Raw genomic sequence first — 21990 nt, 5'->3', positions numbered from 1 at the left:
CTTGCCTCCGAACCATGTAGACGCAGCTTATTTGCATTGGTGAATGCACTGTTTTTTATGACAGAGTGATATGGTGTCTGGGGAATATGTATTAATACTCCTTCTTATTCATAAGGAATTGCTGAGTGCACCGGAAAACTAAACTCACTCATTTATAAGGATATGACGCATTCTTGGAAACCATAAACCACTTTACGTTGTTGTGGGCTTCACCAAGCCGTGCTTGTCGCAAGAGTGAGGGAGTTTGGTTTAGTGAGCTTTTAGCAATATTCCACTAATATAACGCGGAGGACACCAGAAATGGACTTCACACATTGTGCCCATATGGGGAGTCGAACCAGGGTCCTCGCCGTAACGAGCGAACACCTTAATCACTTGGTTACCCCACCGCCCCGCTTGTTGCAAGAGAGGACTAACTGGTTACCTGGTCAGGCTCGTCGACTTGCGGCTTAAACAACAAACAAACATCGTTCCGGTCGGACTCGGAAGAATTTCATTTGGAGGCAAGGTTTAGTCTTTAGCTATTGTACACATCAGTTATATCCATACTGTTGCACCTGTTTAACAAAATAAATTAATTTTATTATCAGTTTACAATATGATTCCATATGCCCACTTCATCGAACACAAAATAAACATGTCTGTCCTAATTCGAACAGTTCGCTGTCGACCCTTATGTATGCCACGCCGATAACAGTACACCGGAATTATGGGCGATAGGGTAGCCTCATCGTTAAAATTTAAACTCGTCAGATCAGGATGCGATTCCCGAAATAGGTACAATGTTTGAAGTCTGTTTCTGCTGTCCCCCGCTGTGATTTTGCTGGAAGGCTTAAAATCATACTCAAATACGCACTTGATAATACATTTGACTTGACTATCGCGATATGTAATATATTGTGACCTGGGTTTTGTAATACGTATCGTGTTGTGACCTGTGTTTTGTGACAGGTATCGTACAAAACGATTTGTGGAAAACGAGAACACAGACTGGAAAGGTATCTTACTTGCATGATCAGAGTTCCACGATTCTGGATTCGACTCTCGGTTAGCCTCGATCATGTACCATGCCCGCGCTTGTGGGATCCACCAAAGGTTTGACCTGCATAGCTTCGAGTTGTCCTCTCGATTTGCTGGCTCACTGTTCAAAGCGCCCGGCGACGAACCCGACTCCCTCACACACTCTAATCTACTTCAACCCTACTTCTCAGCCTCTTCCTACCCGGGCAAATTAGGGTTAGAATTGTCCTTCAGTAACCCATGCTTGTCGTAAGAGGCGACTCGCTCACTTAGTTGACACGTCATCGTATCGCAGTTGTGTAGATCGATGCTCATGCTGCTGATCACTGGATTGTCTGGAACAGACTCTATCATTTACAGACCGGCGCCATGTAGCTGGGATATAGCTGAGTGCGACGTAAAACTCACTCACTCACTCATCGCACGCAACTGGCCATCACCTACTGATAGGAGTATGATGCTGTTCAAAACGATCGGCCACTCGTGATGTTTTCAGCCTTTCTTGTCCGCTCGTTTTGATCATTTTTCTTCTTTGCAGATGCAGTGTGATTTTCTCTACACAACTCTAAGAAGACCACAGTAAGATTCAACACACAAAATGGCGGACACGACCTTGCCCTTCGTAGTAAGGTTTAGGTTCGTAGCTGCTCTCTGGTGCGTGGTTGAGAGCTTGCTGTTTGGTGGCCTGTTCTTTGGTTGGGCTTCCCTCGTGTATGTATTCAAGCAGGAGGGTATTTATTCCTTCTTGTGCAGTCATTCTGGAGCTAATGGATCCACAAACAGCAACGTATCATATTCCCATGGACATGAGAGTATAAGTGACAGAGGACTAGAAAATACTATATTGGAGGGTAACAAGTCACAGGGTTATCCATCTTATAGCATACATGACGGTGAACACGGAACGAACGTCGATGCTGCTGGCAAACTTACCCCTGTATCGTGTAAGGAACAAGACGCCATATTGAATCTGTGGTTTACCATTGCAGTGTCGGTGTTGAGCATTGCTACGTCTGTGATTGGTTGGGTTCTCTACAGATTTGGACCTCTGGTTCTACGTGTCATTGGATCGTAAGTAAGCGTGCTATGCGACCATTTCACACTATGGCTGTTTTGATGTTGTTTTAATTTAAATAAAATAATGCTCATTAAAAATATAATTATGTCCAAGGACAGCGGTATACCTATATTCGGTACTCACAAAGGGTACCCGGAGGTTTTCTGAGTATAGCATAATGATATAGCATGCTACCCCGGTTCTATCACCGTTAAGATCCAGGATGGAAGAGGTCTTCAGTAGCCCGTGCTTGTCGTAGGAGGCGATTAACGTGGTTTGGAGTCGCTGACTTGGTTAACACATGTCAGTGCTCATGATGTTTACCGCTGGATTTGATTAGCCCAAACTCGATTATTTACAAACGAACGCCATATAGCCTGAATACTGCTGAATACTGCTGAGTACTGCTGAATACTACGTCGTTAAACAATAACAAAAATATACAGCCGGGGTACTACGATACTCTATCGATAGTATGTGTTATTAGGAGCAGTATCCAAGATAGTATGTTCCACACCAATATGTTATCAATAAAAAACGCCAAAAACAACATTCCCTCACTTACGTAAATAACCCCAAAATCACTGAAAATGTGATGTATAAACTTGTCTTTTCTGATTTTCTATTCGTCCTGGATGCTTTACGTTTTCAAGCACATTACTTTTAGTCTTGATTTTTAAGTAGTTTTCTTTTTGCAGGTGTCCGGTATGTAGGTATTTATGGCCAGAGACAAGCTCAGTGAGAATATCCCACCGGCATTCATTTGAACTGATGATATTTAGCTCACCAGAAAGTCGGGGCTTCGCATGCCATGGGAAGTCATCACCAATATGTCATTTGTCTGTCGTGTTGAGACCCGTGAAGGTCCCGGGGTAGAATAGGCCTTTAGCAACCCACTCACTCACTGTCGTGTTCATCCTACCATCAGGACAGATTAAACATAATTTTACATAACAGCTACTTTATAACTTTACGCTTTAACAAGGGTGCTTTAAACATTGTATTACAAAGGATGTAATCACGTTCAGTGTACTGTGTATTTTAACGTGGGATTGCAGCTGCCATTGTCATTCAGACTTTTTAAAAATGATATTTTGGATCAAAATCATCGTCATTTTGCTCTGATCCAGTGTTTTCCATTGCCTCAACAAACACTCGCTTACAATTTTGTGCAAATTGCTTGAGTAAAGATAGCTATCCTTAAGCCGGAAAGTGTTTAGACTTCTCCTGGTGTCATCAATACATTTCGGTGATAGATTCAAATGATTTCTGCCACATTTTTGCATTTTTGCCCAATGCTTAATCTCGACTGATAAAATTACGTTTTGTGTGTAACCACAAGACTGCGTCAGAGGACTTTGTTCAGTTCAGTCTTTCTGTAATTGAGCATACAGAACAGACGAGATTTTTTTTTTCGCTGGATCGTATTCTTTTTTATTTTCAGTCATTTACACATTTTCTTTTATATATGATCAGCAGTTCGAAGCATTACAGAAATATACAGAAATTTTAGCTTTTGTTCAGATATTCATGTTGCAATGTCTACAGATAAAACATTATTTCTCAAATCTCTCTCCCCTCGTTCATCTCCCTGTTTGCTATATCTCTTCTCTATCTCGTCCTTTCCCCCTTTTCCTCTCTCTAACCTGCCAAGATCCTTGTTTCAATTAGTCTTCAGCGACCCACGCATGTCATAAGAGGCGACTAACGTAATTGGGTGGTCCGGCTTGCTGATTTGGTTGACCACATGTATTCCAGTTGTGCAGACCGATGCTCATGATGTCAACCATTGGAATGTCTGGTTCAGACTCGATTATGTACAACTCGCCGTCATATAGCTGGAGTGTATTTAGCGCGGCGTTAAACAATACACAGAAAGTAAACCTCTCTTCACTCTGACGAAGTCAGACGCAATACTCTCTTGGCTATGTAAATATTCTCTGTGTTGTTTTCTATCTGAAGTGACTCCACGGTGATTCTTTCCAATTTATACGTTGCAGATTAACATTCTGTATGGGGACACTGATGCTAGCCTTCGTTGACAACAGTAAGTAAAAGTGTTACGGTAAGTAAGTGAGTTTAGTTTACGCCGCACTCAGCAATATTCCAGCTATATGGCGGCGGTCTCTAAATAGTCGAGTCTGGACCAGACAATCCAGTGATCAATAACATGAGCATCGATCTACCCAGTTGGGAACCGATGACATATGTCAACCAAGTCAGCGAGCCTGACCACCCGTTAGTCGCCTCTCTTACGACAAGCATAGTCGCCTTTTATGGCAAGCATGGGTTGCTAAAGGCCTATTCTACCCCGGGACTTTCACGGGTCAGTGTTACAGATGTTACGCTGACGTGTATCGAAAGCATTCGTGCTTAAACTGTGCAGCTCCCTACCTATCAGACACTGCAGTTTGTAGATTAGTTTCTCATTTACCACAATTCGCCTCAGACATGTTTAACCGTTAAAATAATAATTATTGTGTTTTGTCCGTGAACCATGGGAGATCAATGCAAAAGTTTGTCAGGCACCTTTGCAGGAACTGTCAACAACAGCAGACCCGAAATCATATATGAACGTTTGCATTACTCTTTCGAAATTACCTGAGTAAAAAAGTAAAATAATATATATATATAAAATAAAATAAAATAAAATAAACAAATACAATTTAAAATAGATCAAATCAAATCAAATAATTCATAAATCCCTAAAGCTGATGCCGACGATTTTATATCCCCTTTTCTGTTTCTGAGGATTCATAGTCATCTGTCTTTCTCATCTCTTATCTCCTTTACATGAATAGTCAAGAACCATTTGCTACGGGTGAAAAAAAACCCAGAATTTCCTTGTGGAATTCTTTTCCAGTGGCATCGGCATGGCAAATGCAGCATTCCTTATCCGGAAAATAGATAAGAGGAAAAATCAGTTTAATTAGAGGCGGAGCTATTCACCAGTTGGCGGAAGGTCAGGTCTATAGGCAGTCAGAATTACAGGTTAGAGACAAACTCTATGCAAAGGACAAACGCAGGACAGAATACACAAACAGACTTCAGGAAATCTGGAGTTAACAGCTGAACGTTCGCAATGAAATCAAAGACACTAGTTCCAGTGCTCTTGCTGTCTTAGTCTTCTGGTGCTGTTGATTAGTGGACACAAGACTGAAATTCAGAGTATTGACACACTCACCCGAAGAAAAAGTCAGACAGAAGATCCCGCACCTACTGCTCTACTAACCAGTTATATTAATACACTGCAATACGAGGACATGGTGTGATTCACATAAGGTTCTTCGTGATTCTCTACTTCTGGACGGTACAGAAATGAATGTTACCCAAGCAAAGTGCCATGTCAAATCGGCACAGACTTACTTTTCAAAGGAAGGCTGTCTGAAGGAAAACATATCATTGAGTTTCCTTTTTTTATCAAACCCCTGAGTTGTAAATCAGAAGATAATAATTTGAGATGAGTCTTAAAAGCTCATTTTGTTAGGCTGCTGTCCTTGTGGAGGCGGGCGTTAGTACAGAGATGCTTTTGTAGGCAATGTCTTGTCATCTGTGAGAATTCCATCAGTGCTAACAACACGCTTGGTCAGGTAGACAAATAAATATGTTAAAGACTGCTCTACAACGTCCATATTGCTATACCAAAGAGACAATTTGTTATATGCCTGCATACATTTGAATTATTAAATTAATAAATATTTTTAATTTAGACAAAAAATGTTCGAAACCGCACGTTATCTTTCAATCAGAATTTCTCCTTTAAGTCACCTTTCGAGCAGCTGAAATAACCTTATGCAGTGCGAGGATGACATTGTTTCAACCTCTGTAGCCTCTCTGATACACAATATATTTAAGCGTAGACTTTATAACCAATGATATTCTTTCTGTATTACTCATTTTCTATGTTCCACTCCAAACGTCTACTTTCCGTACGCCGTACTGGTACTATTTCAGGACAACTGTGCTTTTAGTATAATAATCATTGACCGTTTTGTGGTAACATGGTGTTTAACTGGCCCATGTAGGTTGGGACTTGTGTAACAATGTGTTTGTGTGGTTTACGTTTTACGTGTATACAGACTAGACATCATACATTTCCCTCTTACAAACGACGCCGTGACATCGTGATATATTGCAGATGCACCCTGGATTATATGCCCAGGATTATTGTCAATGGCGTTCGGAGCTGTCTGTATTAACGCTGCTAATCTTCAGGTAAGCAGACAGAGATATATCAGTATGTTGTTTGTTTGTTGTTAAACGCCTCAATCAGCAATATTCCAGCCATGTGGTGGCGGGCTGTAAGTAACGAACACGACCCAGTGGTCTGCTTCAAGAGCATCGACCTACGCAGTTGGGATACGATGACATGTGTCAGCCAAGCCTGACCACCTGATGTCGCCCGTTAGTCGCCCCTTACGACAAGCATGTTTTACTGAAGACCAATTGAACTCGGATCATTACGGGTAGATCGTTGTTAATTGAGCTTTGAGTCCATTGAGAATTTGGTTTTACCGCGCTGCTAATATCTGTATGCGTGCACGATTGTGCATATGGGTTATTGTATGTGTGTAATATGATCGAAGTCTATCAAATACAGTCTGAACCTGACAATTCAGTGATTGATTTCGTTAGGTTCGTGTGTGTGTTTTGAATACACTGAACAGCCAATGAAACGCATTTATTAAACAATTGAAAACTCATAGAAATAAGCGGTCATGGTTATATCTTCTATTGGAAACCTTGGAAAAAAGCTAGTTGCGTTTCTTTAGTTTGTCAGTATGTGTTTATGCCTTCAGTGTGCATTGTTTTGCTTCATTACACAGGTGGTTCCGTTTCTGTTTAACCGCGGTTCTTCTGTGGCCGTGTCTCTCCTGACCGGATTTTACTACTCTGCGTCCACCACTCAGTGGCTCATTAAGGTGAGTGTACTGGAATGGTATTTGGACTCTCGGTTGATGCATGTTGATACCTGCAGCATGATCCTAGTACATTACGTTCAAATGGAAACCAGTTTTGGCTTTTGCGATATGTTGGTGCCATTTGTTGAGTTCCTGATGCTGGGCGGTTGGGTAGCTTAGTGATTAAGGTGTTCGCTCGTCACACCAAAGACCACGGTTTGATTACCTATATGCGTACCGTGTGCGAAGCCCGTGTCTTGTGTCACACGCATTGATATTGCTTGGATATTACTCAAAATCGGTTATAAACTAAACTCACGCACTCAGCCTGTTGTACTGTGTTTCTACTAGTTGGTCTCTACACAGGAATCATTCCAGCTCTTAATGCGAAGATTTGGTGTAGGCTCTGCAGAAAGAACAACTTAACAAGGCTGTCTTGACTACACGACATCACGTGTGGAAAAGTCTTGAGGATTGCTGTGCTGTAGATTGGATTTCCTATGAGATAATTTTGCGTTGCCATGTACACAGTCATGACCGGCATCTTATTTTGTAAGATTTCTGTTGCAACATGCTCAGTGCGCATCGTTATTTTCTCCATGCCATGAAACTGTGATTGCGATATTTCTGGTTATAAAAACAGCTTTTATGAGTATCCTTCATTTGTGTGTTTTTCACATTCAGCAATGTATTATGTATTATGAACAAATTGTAAATGTAAATCCTAAAGGGCCATGAGATCTCGTAAAAAGTATACACTAAATGTAGTATTGTTTATCTTCAAAATCAGAATTTTTATTGTAATTATTCATGCAGTACAGTTACCTTTTCTCGTGGAAAATGTAACAAAATCCACAGCGACCAGTTAAACACGTCAAATCATCATTTTGTAATATCACGGTGCCATACAGAACCATTGCCATGGTTTCCTGGTCCAGCATTTTTCTCCTTCAGTGGTCCCGTTAAGGTCGTAAGTGCAAGTAATTCTATCAAAATAGTTCTACTTCAGTCATTTGGAGCGTTCGCCAAAAATAAGATAATGTATTATACATGTATTAAAGTATATATAAGTCGATTAACCTTGAACGTGGATGAAAGAAATTCAGCACATGGATAATGGACATTTTGTGCATTTTGTCACTGTGGGCATTAATTCAGTTCATTAACTGCACATCTGTGGACACAAGGGGACGTTCAGGTCCCAGATTTTCGAAGCTCTCTTAGCGCTACGATAGTCGAAGTCAATGTTGATGTATGGTAGTTACGACTATCTTGGCGCTAAGAGAGCTTCGAAAATCCAGGGCCTGGTCAGTACCTGGTGTCACCATCCCCTGCAGCCATCATTGCTCGACAGCGCCATGAATGACAAGTCCTCGAATTTTTGCTTGGGGAAATCTTCACGATTCCTCCTTCAGCGAGTGCCTCCTTCAGCGGCATGTTCTGCAGATGTGTGAGGACGATGGTGACGTTTACGGAGGCGTGGACAAAGTTCTTCCAATGGATGTTCCATCAGGTTCAGATCAAGGCTAGGGAAGGACACTGACGTCTGCACATGTTATATAATCTGTATGGAGTCGGGCGTTGTCTTGTTGAAAAAGCTCCTTCTGGTGGTCAAAAGGTGGGAGGAAGATTTGGTCATATTATTTTGTCTATGAAGCGATTTGCAGTAAGAGAGCCTTGAACAACCACAGGCTCTGATCAGCCTGGTACAGACATGGCTCCCCACACCATGACGCTTTATCCACCAAATCTGTCCACACTGTCGAACTCATTTCGACACAAAACGAGTGGTCGCTCTTGGTTTACCATCTGTGGGACGACCTCGGGTCGAATTGAAGCGGGTATATCGAGATGTGGTGCTGTGGTGGACACTTGTAACGACGAAATGGGATTCCCTGCTTTCAAACGTTCAGTGGCGATATTTCACATTCAGTCTTGGCATTTTGTATCTTCGTTCACGTCGTAAATTTCGTAATAAAATGATGAATTTGGTTTGGTCTTTTACAGTCGATGTCTCCACTCACATTTCCGTCACATTGGATGTGTTTTACCTGCAGAACGTTACATATGTCATATTTGGGATTTCACTTTCTTAGTAAAGTACAAATTCTAGTACTTTTTTCGGTTGAGTCCCATCCGGGATTCGAACCCGCACCCTCAGAGTCAGGCACCTAATCGCCAGCACACAAAGTCAGCCGCCTAGCCCGCTCAGCCACAAGACTTCCCAAATATGACATATGTTGCATTTGACCACTTTCTAAATGGCATCGTGTAATCAACTGCAGAACGTTTTCTCCATGCACTTTTCATATAAACTTGTTTTCAGTATTTCTGGATGCGTTTGCAATACACAACAACCACGAGGTTTAAACAGGACTTGTCTTAACGACAAACGCTTGTTTCCTTTTTCCTTTGAAGAGCATATGAACTGACATTTGATATTACACAGCTAAGAACGTTTCGATTTTTGAAAACCGCACCAGATGGAGAAAGCCAGAAACCATATTAGACAAACCATTCACATATGATTGTTAATTACATTAGGAAGGCATTTCATCAATTTTCATGACGCTATTTATTTCGTTAAATGATATGTTTTATATTAGTGAACAATTGTATTAACAGAATAATTACAACATGTATATGAATTGACAGTCCACATTATACAGGATAGAGCGTTTCCGTTTTGAAATCTTCACCAGATGGAGGAACTCGGAAACCATATCTCACAAACTATTTTCATATATGATTGTCAATTACATCGGTAGACATTTCATCAATTTTCATGACGCTATTTATTTGATTATAATAGATATACTCTTCACAAAAGTAGGGGATCTTCATGTATTTATTTTAGATTAAGAATATTTAGTCTTTTCATTGAGTCCATCAATGTATATATGATTATAATGTATATATGTATATATATCAATGTATATATGTATATATGATTGAATGTTTTGAGAGTGCATTACCATTTGCACTTCCTTACGACTGTAGTTATTTGGAATTTAGTCGCTTTTGAAAGATGATTGAGTGAGTGAGTGAGTTTAGTTTTACGCCGCACTCAGCAATATTCCAGCTATATGGCGGCGGTCTGTAAATACTCGAGTCTGGACCAGACAATCCAGTGATCAGCAACATGAACATTGATTTGCGCAATTTGGGAACCGATGACGTGTGCCAACCAAGTCAGCAAGTCTGACCACTCGATCCCGTTAGTGGCCTCCTACGACAAGCACAGTCGCCTTTTATGGCAAGCATGGGTTGCTGAAGGCCGTCTGTACCCCTGGGACCTTCACGGGTGGTACGATGAGTGGTGTATGGCATGTAATTTGCATGTATACGATTTTCATTTTAAAACAAACAACTAGAAACAAACACTAACAAATGTGTGATGCAAGATGTTAAAATTAATGATCTAAGTGATTTCTCGGCCTTCTTGAAAAACGTCAAAATCAAGAATGCGACCCCATGCACGTGTATGGGGCTACTGTCTTGTGCACGTGCGTACCATGCGTTGTGTTTAGGGGTGGTAATAGAGGGAATTGGTGATTCGTTCATCAGATGTCTGTCCTTGAAACGTTTGTTATCGTTTACACTTCCTATCCAAATTGAAAGTTCATTATCCCCTATTTTTTTCAAAGAATATATTATGTTAAACGTCACGGAAGCCTTAAAAATATATAGTACTCTTATACATCTTTCTCCAGAGAGAGATTCTAAAATAAGACGAAAACTCACTCACTCACTTCCCCATTCGATGATGCAGAGTTTCCTGTCCTTGACATGCCAGAATGGTTGTGTGTTTGAATGTCTGTTCGAACGATTGCGAGAGTTTGGAAGATCCGTGTTAGAATTATCCTTCAGTAACCTGTGGGTGCCGTAAGTGGCGACTAGCGGGATCGTGTGGCCAGGGTCGCTGAAATGGTTGAGACATGCCATACGTCCCAATGGCATGGAACAGACTCATGCTGATGTCTGCATTGTCTGCTCCACGCTCCATTCTTTACAGACCGATGCCACATAGCCGGAATACTGCTGACTGCGGCGTAGAATTAATCTACCTCACTCACTGTTTTTCTCGTCATCGCTTCTATTACTATGCTTTTTTCAGGTTGCTTTTGAGAACGGCATACCAAGACAACACTCGTACATCTTGCTGACATCGCTCAATGCTGTGTTCGTGACAGCAAACTCCATCCTCTTCTTCCGCCGCTCGCGACATCCGGTACGCGAACTCACAGTACCGGTGGAGGAGAATGAGGTCAATGCTGACGATAACCAACAGTTTTCCCCGCTAGTGACCTGCGAGAAACCTTCAGTAGTCATGGATGGTATGTGGACAATTCTAGTATGAATTCAGTAAATACTGGAATGTGATTGGTTAATTTAACTCATTCAGAGGATATAATCACGTTATGTACCGTTAATTTTCCAACATATATATAATATTATATATATATATATATATATATTATATGCATTTTTTCAATTTTTATAACCGGTTATGGACGAATGGAGATAAACATACTGAACTGGAAAATCAGAGGTATATAACGAAATTATAACTGCTCTATATTTGGTTAATATCAGAACTAATAGTCACGCTTGAAAATGTTGTGAAAATATTTTCATAGCTTTGCGATATTTAATGCTACCACATTGAATATAAATACCCATTACTGAAAATACATGACATAACAAACCTTTGCGACTGAATGAATATCCCATATTGAAATTATCAAATATCTGTTTTTTCTTCATATAAATATTTTCTCGCGATTTTTAAGGTTTTCACAATACGGAAACACACTCGGCTGGTCATCTAAGCGAAACTACGAAATTCGGTATTAAATGTTCAATCTACTCTTTAATGGGTTAAATGTTTTAATATCATGCTTCGATCCTAATCATGCGGGACGGCTGAGTAGCTTAGTGGCTAAAGCGTTCGCTCGTCACGCCGTAGACCCTGGTTCGATTCCCCACATGGGTACGATGTGTGAAGTCCATTTTTGGAGTCCCCCGCCATGATATTTTTGGAATATTGCTCGTCTGTTTTGTTGATGATGCTTAACATCATTCTACGACTTTCATCTTGTGGGTCTTGTTTCTCTTTGATAGGCTAAACGCCTATTCTTCGTGAATAGCGAACGCTTTAACCTGGTCCACTAGATTAAACATCTAGTGGACCAGGTTAAAGCGTTCGCTATTCACGAAGAACACATAGGTTCGGTTAGTCACATGTGTAAAACGTGTGAAGGCCTTTTCCGGTGTCCCCCGACTTGATATTGTAGGAATATTGCTTAAAGCGGCGTAAAACCATACTCACCCAAATGTATCCCTTTTTTATCACAGGGAAGGAACAACTGGAACTCACCATAGCAAACGGAAGTACGCCTTGCTCACCTAAACACGACGTGGATTCGCCCATGTTACCATCTCCTGTGGAGGAGGAGGTCATGCCCACTCTCAGAAGTTGTGTGTTCAATAGAACGTTCTTGCTCCATCTCTTCTGGTTCGTGGTGAATGACTTCTATCTACTAACGTTTATTGGTATTTCCAATGCCATGTTAGAACGTGTACTTCATAAGCACACGGCAAAAGGTAAGACAATTTCGTCATTTGGCAATGAAACGTTTTATACACAAATCAGTTGCACACACAAACACCAGTGTTTCTTGGCCAGTCATGAAGTTCCAAAGATTAATCTAATACTGGCGTACTAAACCCCTTGTCACATACCTTTTGCCTAGCAGACCCACTGACATTTGCTCATGACAAACCTTTATATGTAATAACCAACCACATCTTTATTTTGTCTCTCAGTCTCAAACCATGCAAAAGAAATGAAACAATATAAAAGAGGGAAAAACAAATAAAATTCTCAAATCACCAAAAAGGCACGAGGTCAAAGCCGGCATCAGCATCGTAAATATAAAATTATGATGCTTACTAAGATGATCGTAAGCCTCCAGTAAAGTATGATTGTTGAAATCACGTAAGATCTTTGCGTGAACCAAGGTCGTGCGAGGTCTCAACCCAACGAAGCGATGTTGGCGTCAGTTTCCGTTAACGTATAGGCGTTACGATCGTCTAGCGATACGATGTGAAACATGGCCTTATCTTTATGTTAACTGTTCAAAACATTTAACGCATAAAACGTGGTTTGCTTGTAAAGTGCACATGCTGTAGTCATCAAGCCAACAAACAAACAAACAAACAAACAAACAAACATATTGACAGATAATTTACTGAAGGCCACAAGGCTTGCAAATGTTTCAGATGTTTGAAACCTCCAGAGCGCAACAATAGCAACCAGCGCTCTGCCTTCGGGGCAGCAGTTATTTCGAACGCTGCGTGCGTCCTATTAATTGTAATTTTTCATTAGTCTATGATATACTGCATTGCTCGTGCCAAGCCTGTTTTCACTGCGAGATCGCTATCCACGGTTCAGAAGGTTCAAACGCTCAGTCCGTTTTTAAAACCCATTCATGTGACAAATGTACACACATGAGTAAAAGTATTTTTGCTGCGCGCTCACACGCGGTTAGCGTGACATATAAGCAAACAGGAAAAAACATTATTGAACAACGTTCATTTCTGACGTAGCAATGGACAGGATAAGACTGCACACGCACGAAAAAGACAGCTGCCATTTTACCTCAGGATTGGTTTGATTCTTGAATGTACCACCGACAGGAGCATGAGAAGAAAACCCAGATCAACTGTGGTACGATAGCATCATTTTACGAATTTACGTTGATTTAACGAAACGGATTTGTTTTGAAACTGCAGAATGAGGAGCATTCCATCTGATGTGTAACAGACTGATGAGCGTAAAATTTGAATATTGCAAATGTGTTCATACAATCAAAATTGCTCACATAAGTATATTTATAAATACATATACTGTATGTGTGTAAAGTATCCTCATGTGAGCAAAGGTGGTCGTGTAAATGGGTTTTAAGAATATATCCCAAGCTGTTGAATATTTCAGTGTAAAACGTGCAATACAAATCAAGTTCATGGAAGCCATGTCGCTTGATTGTGTTATTTAGGATGGTATTTATCACTCAACATCACTCAACATCACTCAACATACAAGCGTTAAGGGGTCTGCTGTGCAATGAGGGCAGAGACTAAAGCACTGAGTCCGGTTGGGTAGTCAAGTGGTGACAGTTTTCGCTCGTCATGCTGAAGTCCCAGATTCGATTCCCATACACAGATACAATGCGTGAAGGTCATGTCTGGCGTCTTAGTCTTCATATTGCTTGAATATCACTAAGTTAGCGTAAACCTAACTCATAGAATCTAAGACATTAAACATACCTTGGTTTTGAGCTGGTATGTCTCTTAACAGCCTGAAACTAGAATATTCTACTAACCGTGGTATGCTTATGTGGTATTCTCCAGTCATATGTTCTATATGTTTCAGTCAATCACTTCACGGATGTCTTTTCCTTCTCTCTCATGTGTGCGGCCATTTTCGCCGTGGTTGGAGGATTCCTCTATGACTGTCAACGAATGACTTTCAAAGGTAAGACCAACGTATGCTTTGAAATAACGCTGAACCCCGATATCTCGAACAAAATCGAACTATGAACATAATTACTTCGAGATATCCGGATAGAGGGACAGGCGTCACTAACATTGCTACATCCATAAGACATACGCAGAAGAACACTACAGGTACCTACACGTGGAAATTGATGTTTATCTCTTCTGTGCTGACCCGTCAGGATCCTGGGTAGAAAACGTCTTCAGCAACCCATGCTTGCCACAAAAGGTGACTATGCTTGTCGTAAGAGGCGACTAACAGGATCGGGTGGTCAGGCTCGCTGCCGTGGTTGACACATGTCATCGGTTCCCCAATACGCAGGTCTATGTTCATGCTGTCGATCATTGGACTGTCTGGTCCAGACTTAATGATTCAAAGATCTCAGCCATGTTGGCGAGTATGGCGTAAAATTAAACTCACTCACTCACTCACTCTTCTGTGCACCCGACCATGTGCCAGCTGAAGGTGCCTCGCCCCGATCTTACAGATTTTAAATATCTGTCACTGAATCATTTGAGATTCGTGAGAGGCATTTTGAAGTTGTTCAATATATAAGACGAATATATGGATGACACCCTCTTCTTTATTGCTTGACACGACTTTCCTGGGCTATTTCTTGCATGAAGAAGGGGGAAAGAAGTAGCCCCGAAATCTCGTGTAATACAGTAAAGAAGTTGCCACCCATATACTCCCCTTATAAATGAATCTATCAATCGATGGCATATTCACTAGACACCATTTCAGCAGTATATTCGGAGGGGTTTTGAAATCCTTAAACTTAACCTTAACCTTGGCTGGACTGAATGCTAAGCCCATTGAAATTATTACTAGACAATATAGTCCTTCAGAGGTACGGTGGACAGTACAAGGACACCAGGCTTTTAGAGGTACAATGTGTTATAGGTACAATCATGTATATTTTAACAAAAGTAATTCTTTATAAATTATTATAACGTATTAACGTTGAGACGTGTGGGAGTCGATGAAATCTGTTTTTGTCGACATTCCTCGGGCCATTTCTTTCGCCTCTTGTTAGCTGTCAACCTTGCTTGGTGAAGGAAATATATTGGGCCCAGGTGTACTACAGATGCATAACTGGGTCGAATGTCATTTAGTCGGCCGACGTTCTAGAGCACCTAAATGTCACTCTCACCTCAATCTTTTTCAGTTCACTGCCCTTCCTATCAATATGTAGGGCAGTGGGGTAGTGCACAAAGTTAAAGCGTTGTCACGCTAAAAATCCTATTCCTCCATAAGGGTACAATGTTTGAGGCCCATTTGATGAGTATTTGAATACCTTAGCCCATATTTTGCTGTTTCATTACAAACATATGGATCACTTGAACTGTATTCTCTTCAAAATGTGCATTTCAGCATACCTGCTTGATTCAGGCCGCAATTTGTAGTTTTACTATAAACTTTCCGATCATCTAAACTGTTTTCGTATGTCAAGATGTGTAAGTAAAATCACTATAAATGAACTGCGATTACAGCTCAATCTAAACCGAGATGTGCAGCCAATCAGTTAATCACTCTTTTTGCTATGGCGCAGATTACAAAGGTCATCATCGACAACTACTTCCGGCTGTTTTCCCTCTCACCATGACAACACTGCTAGGGGCGATAACTGTGGGTCTGCAGTTTATCCAAGCTGAGGCGATCCTGTATGCCTTGTTCGTTCTCTTCGTCATCTACAAGCAGTGTGTGTTCGCGCTCACGTGGTCATTCGTAGTGGACGTGTAAGTGGACTCGTGCTGAATTGTTTCGATTTTCGTTTGGAATTTTATCTTCATTTGATAGGGTGAAATAGGTCTAAATACTTAGGACCGACTTTTAACTTTCTACAAACTTCAGAACGAAACTGTCTTCTCCACACTTCACAGAGTTGCGTCTCTTGGTTTTGCAAGGATAGGCTGATTGTTATTTTGGGAATGTCATTGTCATACTACCTTCATGGTTAAACATTGTGGTCAACTTTCTCATGGGGTATTGAAAGAACTCGGACATGAGTATATATACATCGGCATTCACATTGGGTATACATACATCGGCATTCACTTTGGGTATATGTACATCAGCATTCACACTGTAAATACATGCACCAATCGTATTGGATATACAGGCGATATTCACGTTATTTATACGCTATATTGTGTAATTCGCGATGTAAAAATTTGACGTTCACACAAAACGACTTTAACTGCACAGGAAAACTGAACACTGTTTCCTCAGAACTAAGAACTTAGTCTACGAGCTTTAAAATGTGTTTCTTCAGGTACCCCCGGGAGTATTTTGGTGTGTTCTACGGTATTGTGTTCACGACGGCGGGGATAGTGCTGTTTCTCCAATACGCATTATTCCAGTGGATAGCAAGTGGACCATTTGCTCCCATTGCCGTATGTATATACTGTATAAAAGATCTTCAAAGGATCTTTGAAGATCCGAGTTAAAATTCGTCTTCATAGGAAGCGACTAACGGGATCGGTTGGTCACTCTCGCTGACTCAAGTAGATAGATCTATGTTCAGTATAATGGTCACTGGATTGTCTTGTCCAGACTCATTTATATACAAATCGCCGCCACATTGCTGGAATATGGCTGAGCACGACGTCAAAGAACAACTAACCAGCTATAGCTGGAATATCTCTGAGCCTGGTGTAAAACGGCTACCAACCAACCAGTTATTGGCCACCATGCTGAAAAACCTACGGCGCGGAACAATATACAATAAAGGCAACTGCTTGCATTTAAGCTTATAATACATTTTGGGTATGAATATGTTTGTTTTTATGTTAAACTGCATCATATTTCAGGTGAACTTGTTTCTGCTGTGTCTGCTGTTGGTGTCGCTGGCCAACCCGCTCAATCTGCTGATAAAAGGCACCTGTGGCCAGTCCCCTGCCCAATAACGCTGGCATTTCCAAGTATAGTAGACGTCTAGTCAATGTATACTACCCATCAAGAGTTTAGACTCACTTAAAGCACCAACTGTGTTATGCATATATTAATGATTACATCGAAGGTGAACTTCTCCACTAACTTGGGGGAACCAAATGCAAACCTTATGCAGATGAATTGCACAAGGATCATGCATGAAATCAAATTTCAACGTTAAGAATTTGTTTCAAATCTACCTAAAATCATCATGGAATATTTATAAAAATCTAGTTTAGAACAACTGAATAAAGTAAGTGGCAACGCTTACATTAGTGAGTCTAAACATTTCATGGCTAGTACATACACTGTTTCCTGATCTCGACCTGTAGTTTGGCGCACTGTGGCTACATCTAGTCTTCACATTTGCCAACGAATCCTTTCTCTATTGCTGCCTTGATCTGTTAATCAGACGAACGTGAAAGCGATTTCTTTGGAACAAACAGGCCGCAGCTTTCTATACTCTTAAAAAAAGTATGGGAACTGTACTGTCAATGTACGATTGTCGAAATTGGGAGATATATGGGATTGAACCAATGTTGATACAATAATAATGGATGTTTTGAGAATGCATCACCACATGGATTTCGTTCAAAGCAAAGCTGTACGTTCAGTTATCCCCCTTGTTAGGTGACTGGCGTATGACATGAAAGTTCAGTTCCCCTACATTTTTAGAAGAGTATATATACACACACTTATTAATATATACACAGGCTATCTTTTGACAGTGAGGTGTATCATGATATGGCCTGTCGTGTCATTGGTATTGGGGTTTTATTACACGAAGATGCACGTCACAGAGAAACATCATATTTGTTGAACAACTTATAGACAGTTTCTTTGATTTCAATTTGGATTGTGAAGTCTGTTTGTAATGAAATCAGACAAAGTCATTGTGGCTATTCCAAAAGAAGTATTATCCATCATCATGATATATTGTCATATAAATGACGGCCATTAAAATTGACGAATGAGTGATAACTCGAAGTTCGACACATTAAAAGATACATACCAGGTGTTCAGGGTATACAATGTCCTTAACTGTGATGTGACAACATTAACTAGCTTGCCAAACATGAACTATTTAGCCAAAAGGAAATGCTGATGCAATTATGAGACGGTATATATGTATCACTCTGGTTCACATATTTGACTGTAAATAAGTGCGAATTTATAGAACATATTTGATTCAGTTATGAGACAATATATACTCATGGAAACGAATAAGGGAACACTTACGTGTTCCTTTATTCTTTTAAAGGTTTCTTCACATGATATGTATTGTACTGTGAGTGAAATTCTGGAAACGATTAAAGCAACACTTGTATGTTCGTGTGTTGCCTTACTTGTTTCTATGAGTATATATCACATATTTGACTGTCTATATGAGAGAACCTATTTCACATATATCATGCAATTATGAGACAAAAATGAGCAGGCTCTATTTCACTGTAAATGGTAGAGAATTTGTGTCACGTATTTGAGTCTATTATGGAACAGTACTAGTATATATATATCAAATGTACGTATGACAGAACATATTTCACGTATATAATGCAATTATGAGACAATGTATATCACATATTTGAATATGTGGGTGCGAGAATTTATGGCACATATGTGATGTAATTATGATAACACTTACATGACATATTTGGCTTTAGATGTGCGAGAATGTATGTCACAGATTTCATGCAATTATGAGAATATTTCCATCGCATATTTGGCAATAGATATGCGAGAATGTACATCACATGTTTGATGCAATTATCGGTATATTTATATCATATTCATTTAAATGTAAAGGTGAGACAACATCTTTGATGTAATGGAAAAGTATGTATGTGTGTGCGTGTGTATGTGTGTATGTATGTATGTGTGTGTGTGTGTGTATGTATGTATGTATATATATATATGTGTGTGTGTGTGTGTGTGTGTGTGTGTGTGTGTGTGTGTGTGTGTGTGTGTGTGTGCATGTGCATGTGTGTGTGCATGTGTGCGTGCGTGCGACCACATTGTCGTCGGTTGTACATTGTAAGACAATATTGTAAATGACGTTTTCTTTGGACATTTGTGTTTTCCGACAAGAAGATTTTAATAGTTAAATATTGACACAGGCAACGCAAAAATCACCATTTTGTCATTACCTTGACCCATACATTCACACTTGGCAAACAACGATAAGCACAGTTCTCGACTGACGGGCTTGTTTTTTTACGAAACATGTAGTATGCCCGTTATAATAATGGGCGTTATGCGGATTTGATTTGTGTAACATCTTTTTGTAGTGAAGTGTGCCTCTATGTTGGACATCCAACGCATAGGGAGTGCTGATTAACGCTTGATGGGACATTTCTAATTTGTTATAGCATGAAGTGATCAATTGTTATTTAATATTAGTTACTGAGTTTTCAGTCAAACACTTTTGTTGCATTTGTATGCTCGTCTCGAAGTAAAACTTCGATCCTTGGTTATTCTATACTTCGACATGACTTTGCTGTGTGTGCGTGCATGTGTGTTTGCCAATCTTTGGTGTTGGTTTTGGTGATGATGATGATGATGATGATGATGATGATGATGAAATTGTTGGAATAAAGTTATGCTGACTGAGATGTTCACGTGGTGGTGATGACGCGTAAATGTGATGTTCTAGTGGCTAATCAATCCTATACTGTTCTCTCAGGCACACTATGAGCAGACAATATGATAACTACCTGCACAGCATCTGTTGCTGTTATGTTTTATGTTACCACAATAGACGTGACCAGATAAACTGTCCATAATCCAATTTAACAGATGGTGTCGCTTCATGCAGTGTGTATTCATTTATGTTTAATGCCTTCTTTTGTTACTTTGTAACATTTGCGTATTATATTTCGCGAACAAAAGAACCATATGTCTATCACTGAGTAGCAGTGTATAATATATTATTATTCTTTGTTTGTTGAAGGGGCGGTGGAGTAGCTTTACGGTTAAAGCATTCGCTCGTAACGCCGAAGACCTGGGTTCGATTCCCCACATGGGTACAATGTATGAAGCTCATGTTTGGGGTGATACCACCGGGATATTGCAGGGATATTGCTTAAAGCGGCGTAAAAACAAACTCACTCACTCACTCACTCATTTGTCTGTTGAAAAAAGAAGGGAGTCTCTGAACATTACGCCAATTTCTTTGCAGCTGTTAAGCTGAACATGATGTCGTTGAAAAAAGTTGTCATAGTAATATAGTTAGGACGTTTTGTTTCAGCTATGTCGTTCCAAAGGTATTGTGTATGTACATTACATTAAATGTACACATGTTAGCTGAGATTTCTACCCCTCTTTTGGCAATATTCCAGCAACGTTGTAAAAAAGTTAACTAAGGAATGGAACCCGGTTTTTCGGTGTGATCGTCGATTGCTTTAACCACTAGGCTACGAATGCTATCAAGGACTGTGAATGAATTGGATTAAAAGGAATTGTTTTGTAATGAAAGAAGAGCAATATCGGTGTGTTATTTCCTAGTTAGTATAGAATATAGATAAGGATATTTTGTACGTAAATGGACATACAGTCCTTATGTAGAGTTAGCTCCCATAGTCTGATCGAAAGATGGACTGTCACTTAAATAACGACCCCTTCGATCTGAAGATCCTCATTCCGTTAGCTGAGTACACGATAATATCAGTAAGTGGCATGCTGTTTCACATATACTAACAGCAAAAGAAACCCAAGTCTGACTTTTGTTTTTCAGTAGATGACAAGACCATAAACACTTGCTTTATTGAGATTTTATTTATTGGAAACTTGCGTTACTTTTGCTGTTCAGTATAGTTTAAAATGCTCGAAAAACGAACCCCAGGTGTTACAGGTGTTACTCATTGTCCATATATTGTGTGAATGATTGACGTTGACTATGCAAAAGAATTTACAATACTCTGTTGCCTTTTCAAAGTTTCCATGGGAACCAATTTGAAATATGTATCATATTGTTTTACATTTGTTGTATTAGCAACCCTATGCATTTCGTTATAACGTTGCACAACGTGGCAACGTGGTATGTGTGACACATTTTTTGCCTGGTACTATACTATATCGTCACATTCCATCCAGTTGAAGACAAAAAGGAGTATGCTACAATGGTCTGGATTGTTACGATATTTTCGTTGTATTATTTGTACTTTCATATAGTCTAAGTTTATCAGGAGGTTTCGTATATGTAAACCGTGATAAGAGCCACATTACTTTGTTACTATTCCTGTTATGAAGATTCTTAATCAAATAAACACGTCTTTTCATGTTTAAATTTATTTCTTATACTGAAGAAAACCAAAAATACACGATATATTACGTAGCGACAATAACACGGGATGCAGAATCGAACCCGGACATGTAGAGCGGACGCTTTAACCACTACGCTATCCCATTATTAATGAAGATCAATGAAAACTGCATGGAATGATTGAGATTAGTTTTACGCCACTCAGCAATATTCTAGCTTTATGGCGGCGGTCTGTAAATAATCGAGCCTGGACCAA

At 40.0% G+C, this 21990-nt stretch overlaps 1 protein-coding gene across 1 annotated transcript; it reads left to right on the top strand.

Moving 5' to 3' along the window:
- Window positions 1-1564: 1564 nt before the first annotated feature.
- On the top strand, window positions 1565-21733 carry LOC137256536 (equilibrative nucleobase transporter 1-like). The gene is made up of 10 exons (XM_067794392.1): window positions 1565-2091; window positions 4078-4124; window positions 6216-6292; window positions 6904-6999; window positions 11096-11315; window positions 12337-12585; window positions 14417-14518; window positions 16092-16278; window positions 16815-16935; window positions 17353-21733. Exons 1-10 carry the CDS (start codon window positions 1619-1621, stop codon window positions 17446-17448), a joined length of 1668 nt encoding a protein of 555 aa, XP_067650493.1. The 5' UTR covers window positions 1565-1618; the 3' UTR covers window positions 17449-21733.
- The last annotated feature ends 257 nt before the right edge of the window (window positions 21734-21990 follow it).

The sequence above is a fragment of the Haliotis asinina genome, chromosome 11 (genome assembly GCF_037392515.1).
Source record: "Haliotis asinina isolate JCU_RB_2024 chromosome 11, JCU_Hal_asi_v2, whole genome shotgun sequence".
Lineage (NCBI taxonomy): Eukaryota > Metazoa > Mollusca > Gastropoda > Lepetellida > Haliotidae > Haliotis > Haliotis asinina.
The sequence above is the reverse complement of the archived record's forward strand: the minus strand, read 5'-3'. Positions and strand labels throughout refer to the sequence as shown.

Coding starts and splice junctions, on each gene's coding strand:
- LOC137256536 (XM_067794392.1), top strand. CDS start 1,619: ATGGCGGACACGACCTTGCCCTTCGTAGTAAGGTTTAGGTTCGTAGCT. Junction 14,519..16,091: donor TCAACGAATGACTTTCAAAG/GTAAGACCAACG, acceptor GCTATGGCGCAG/ATTACAAAGGTCATCATCGA. Junction 16,279..16,814: donor TGGTCATTCGTAGTGGACGT/GTAAGTGGACTC, acceptor GTGTTTCTTCAG/GTACCCCCGGGAGTATTTTG.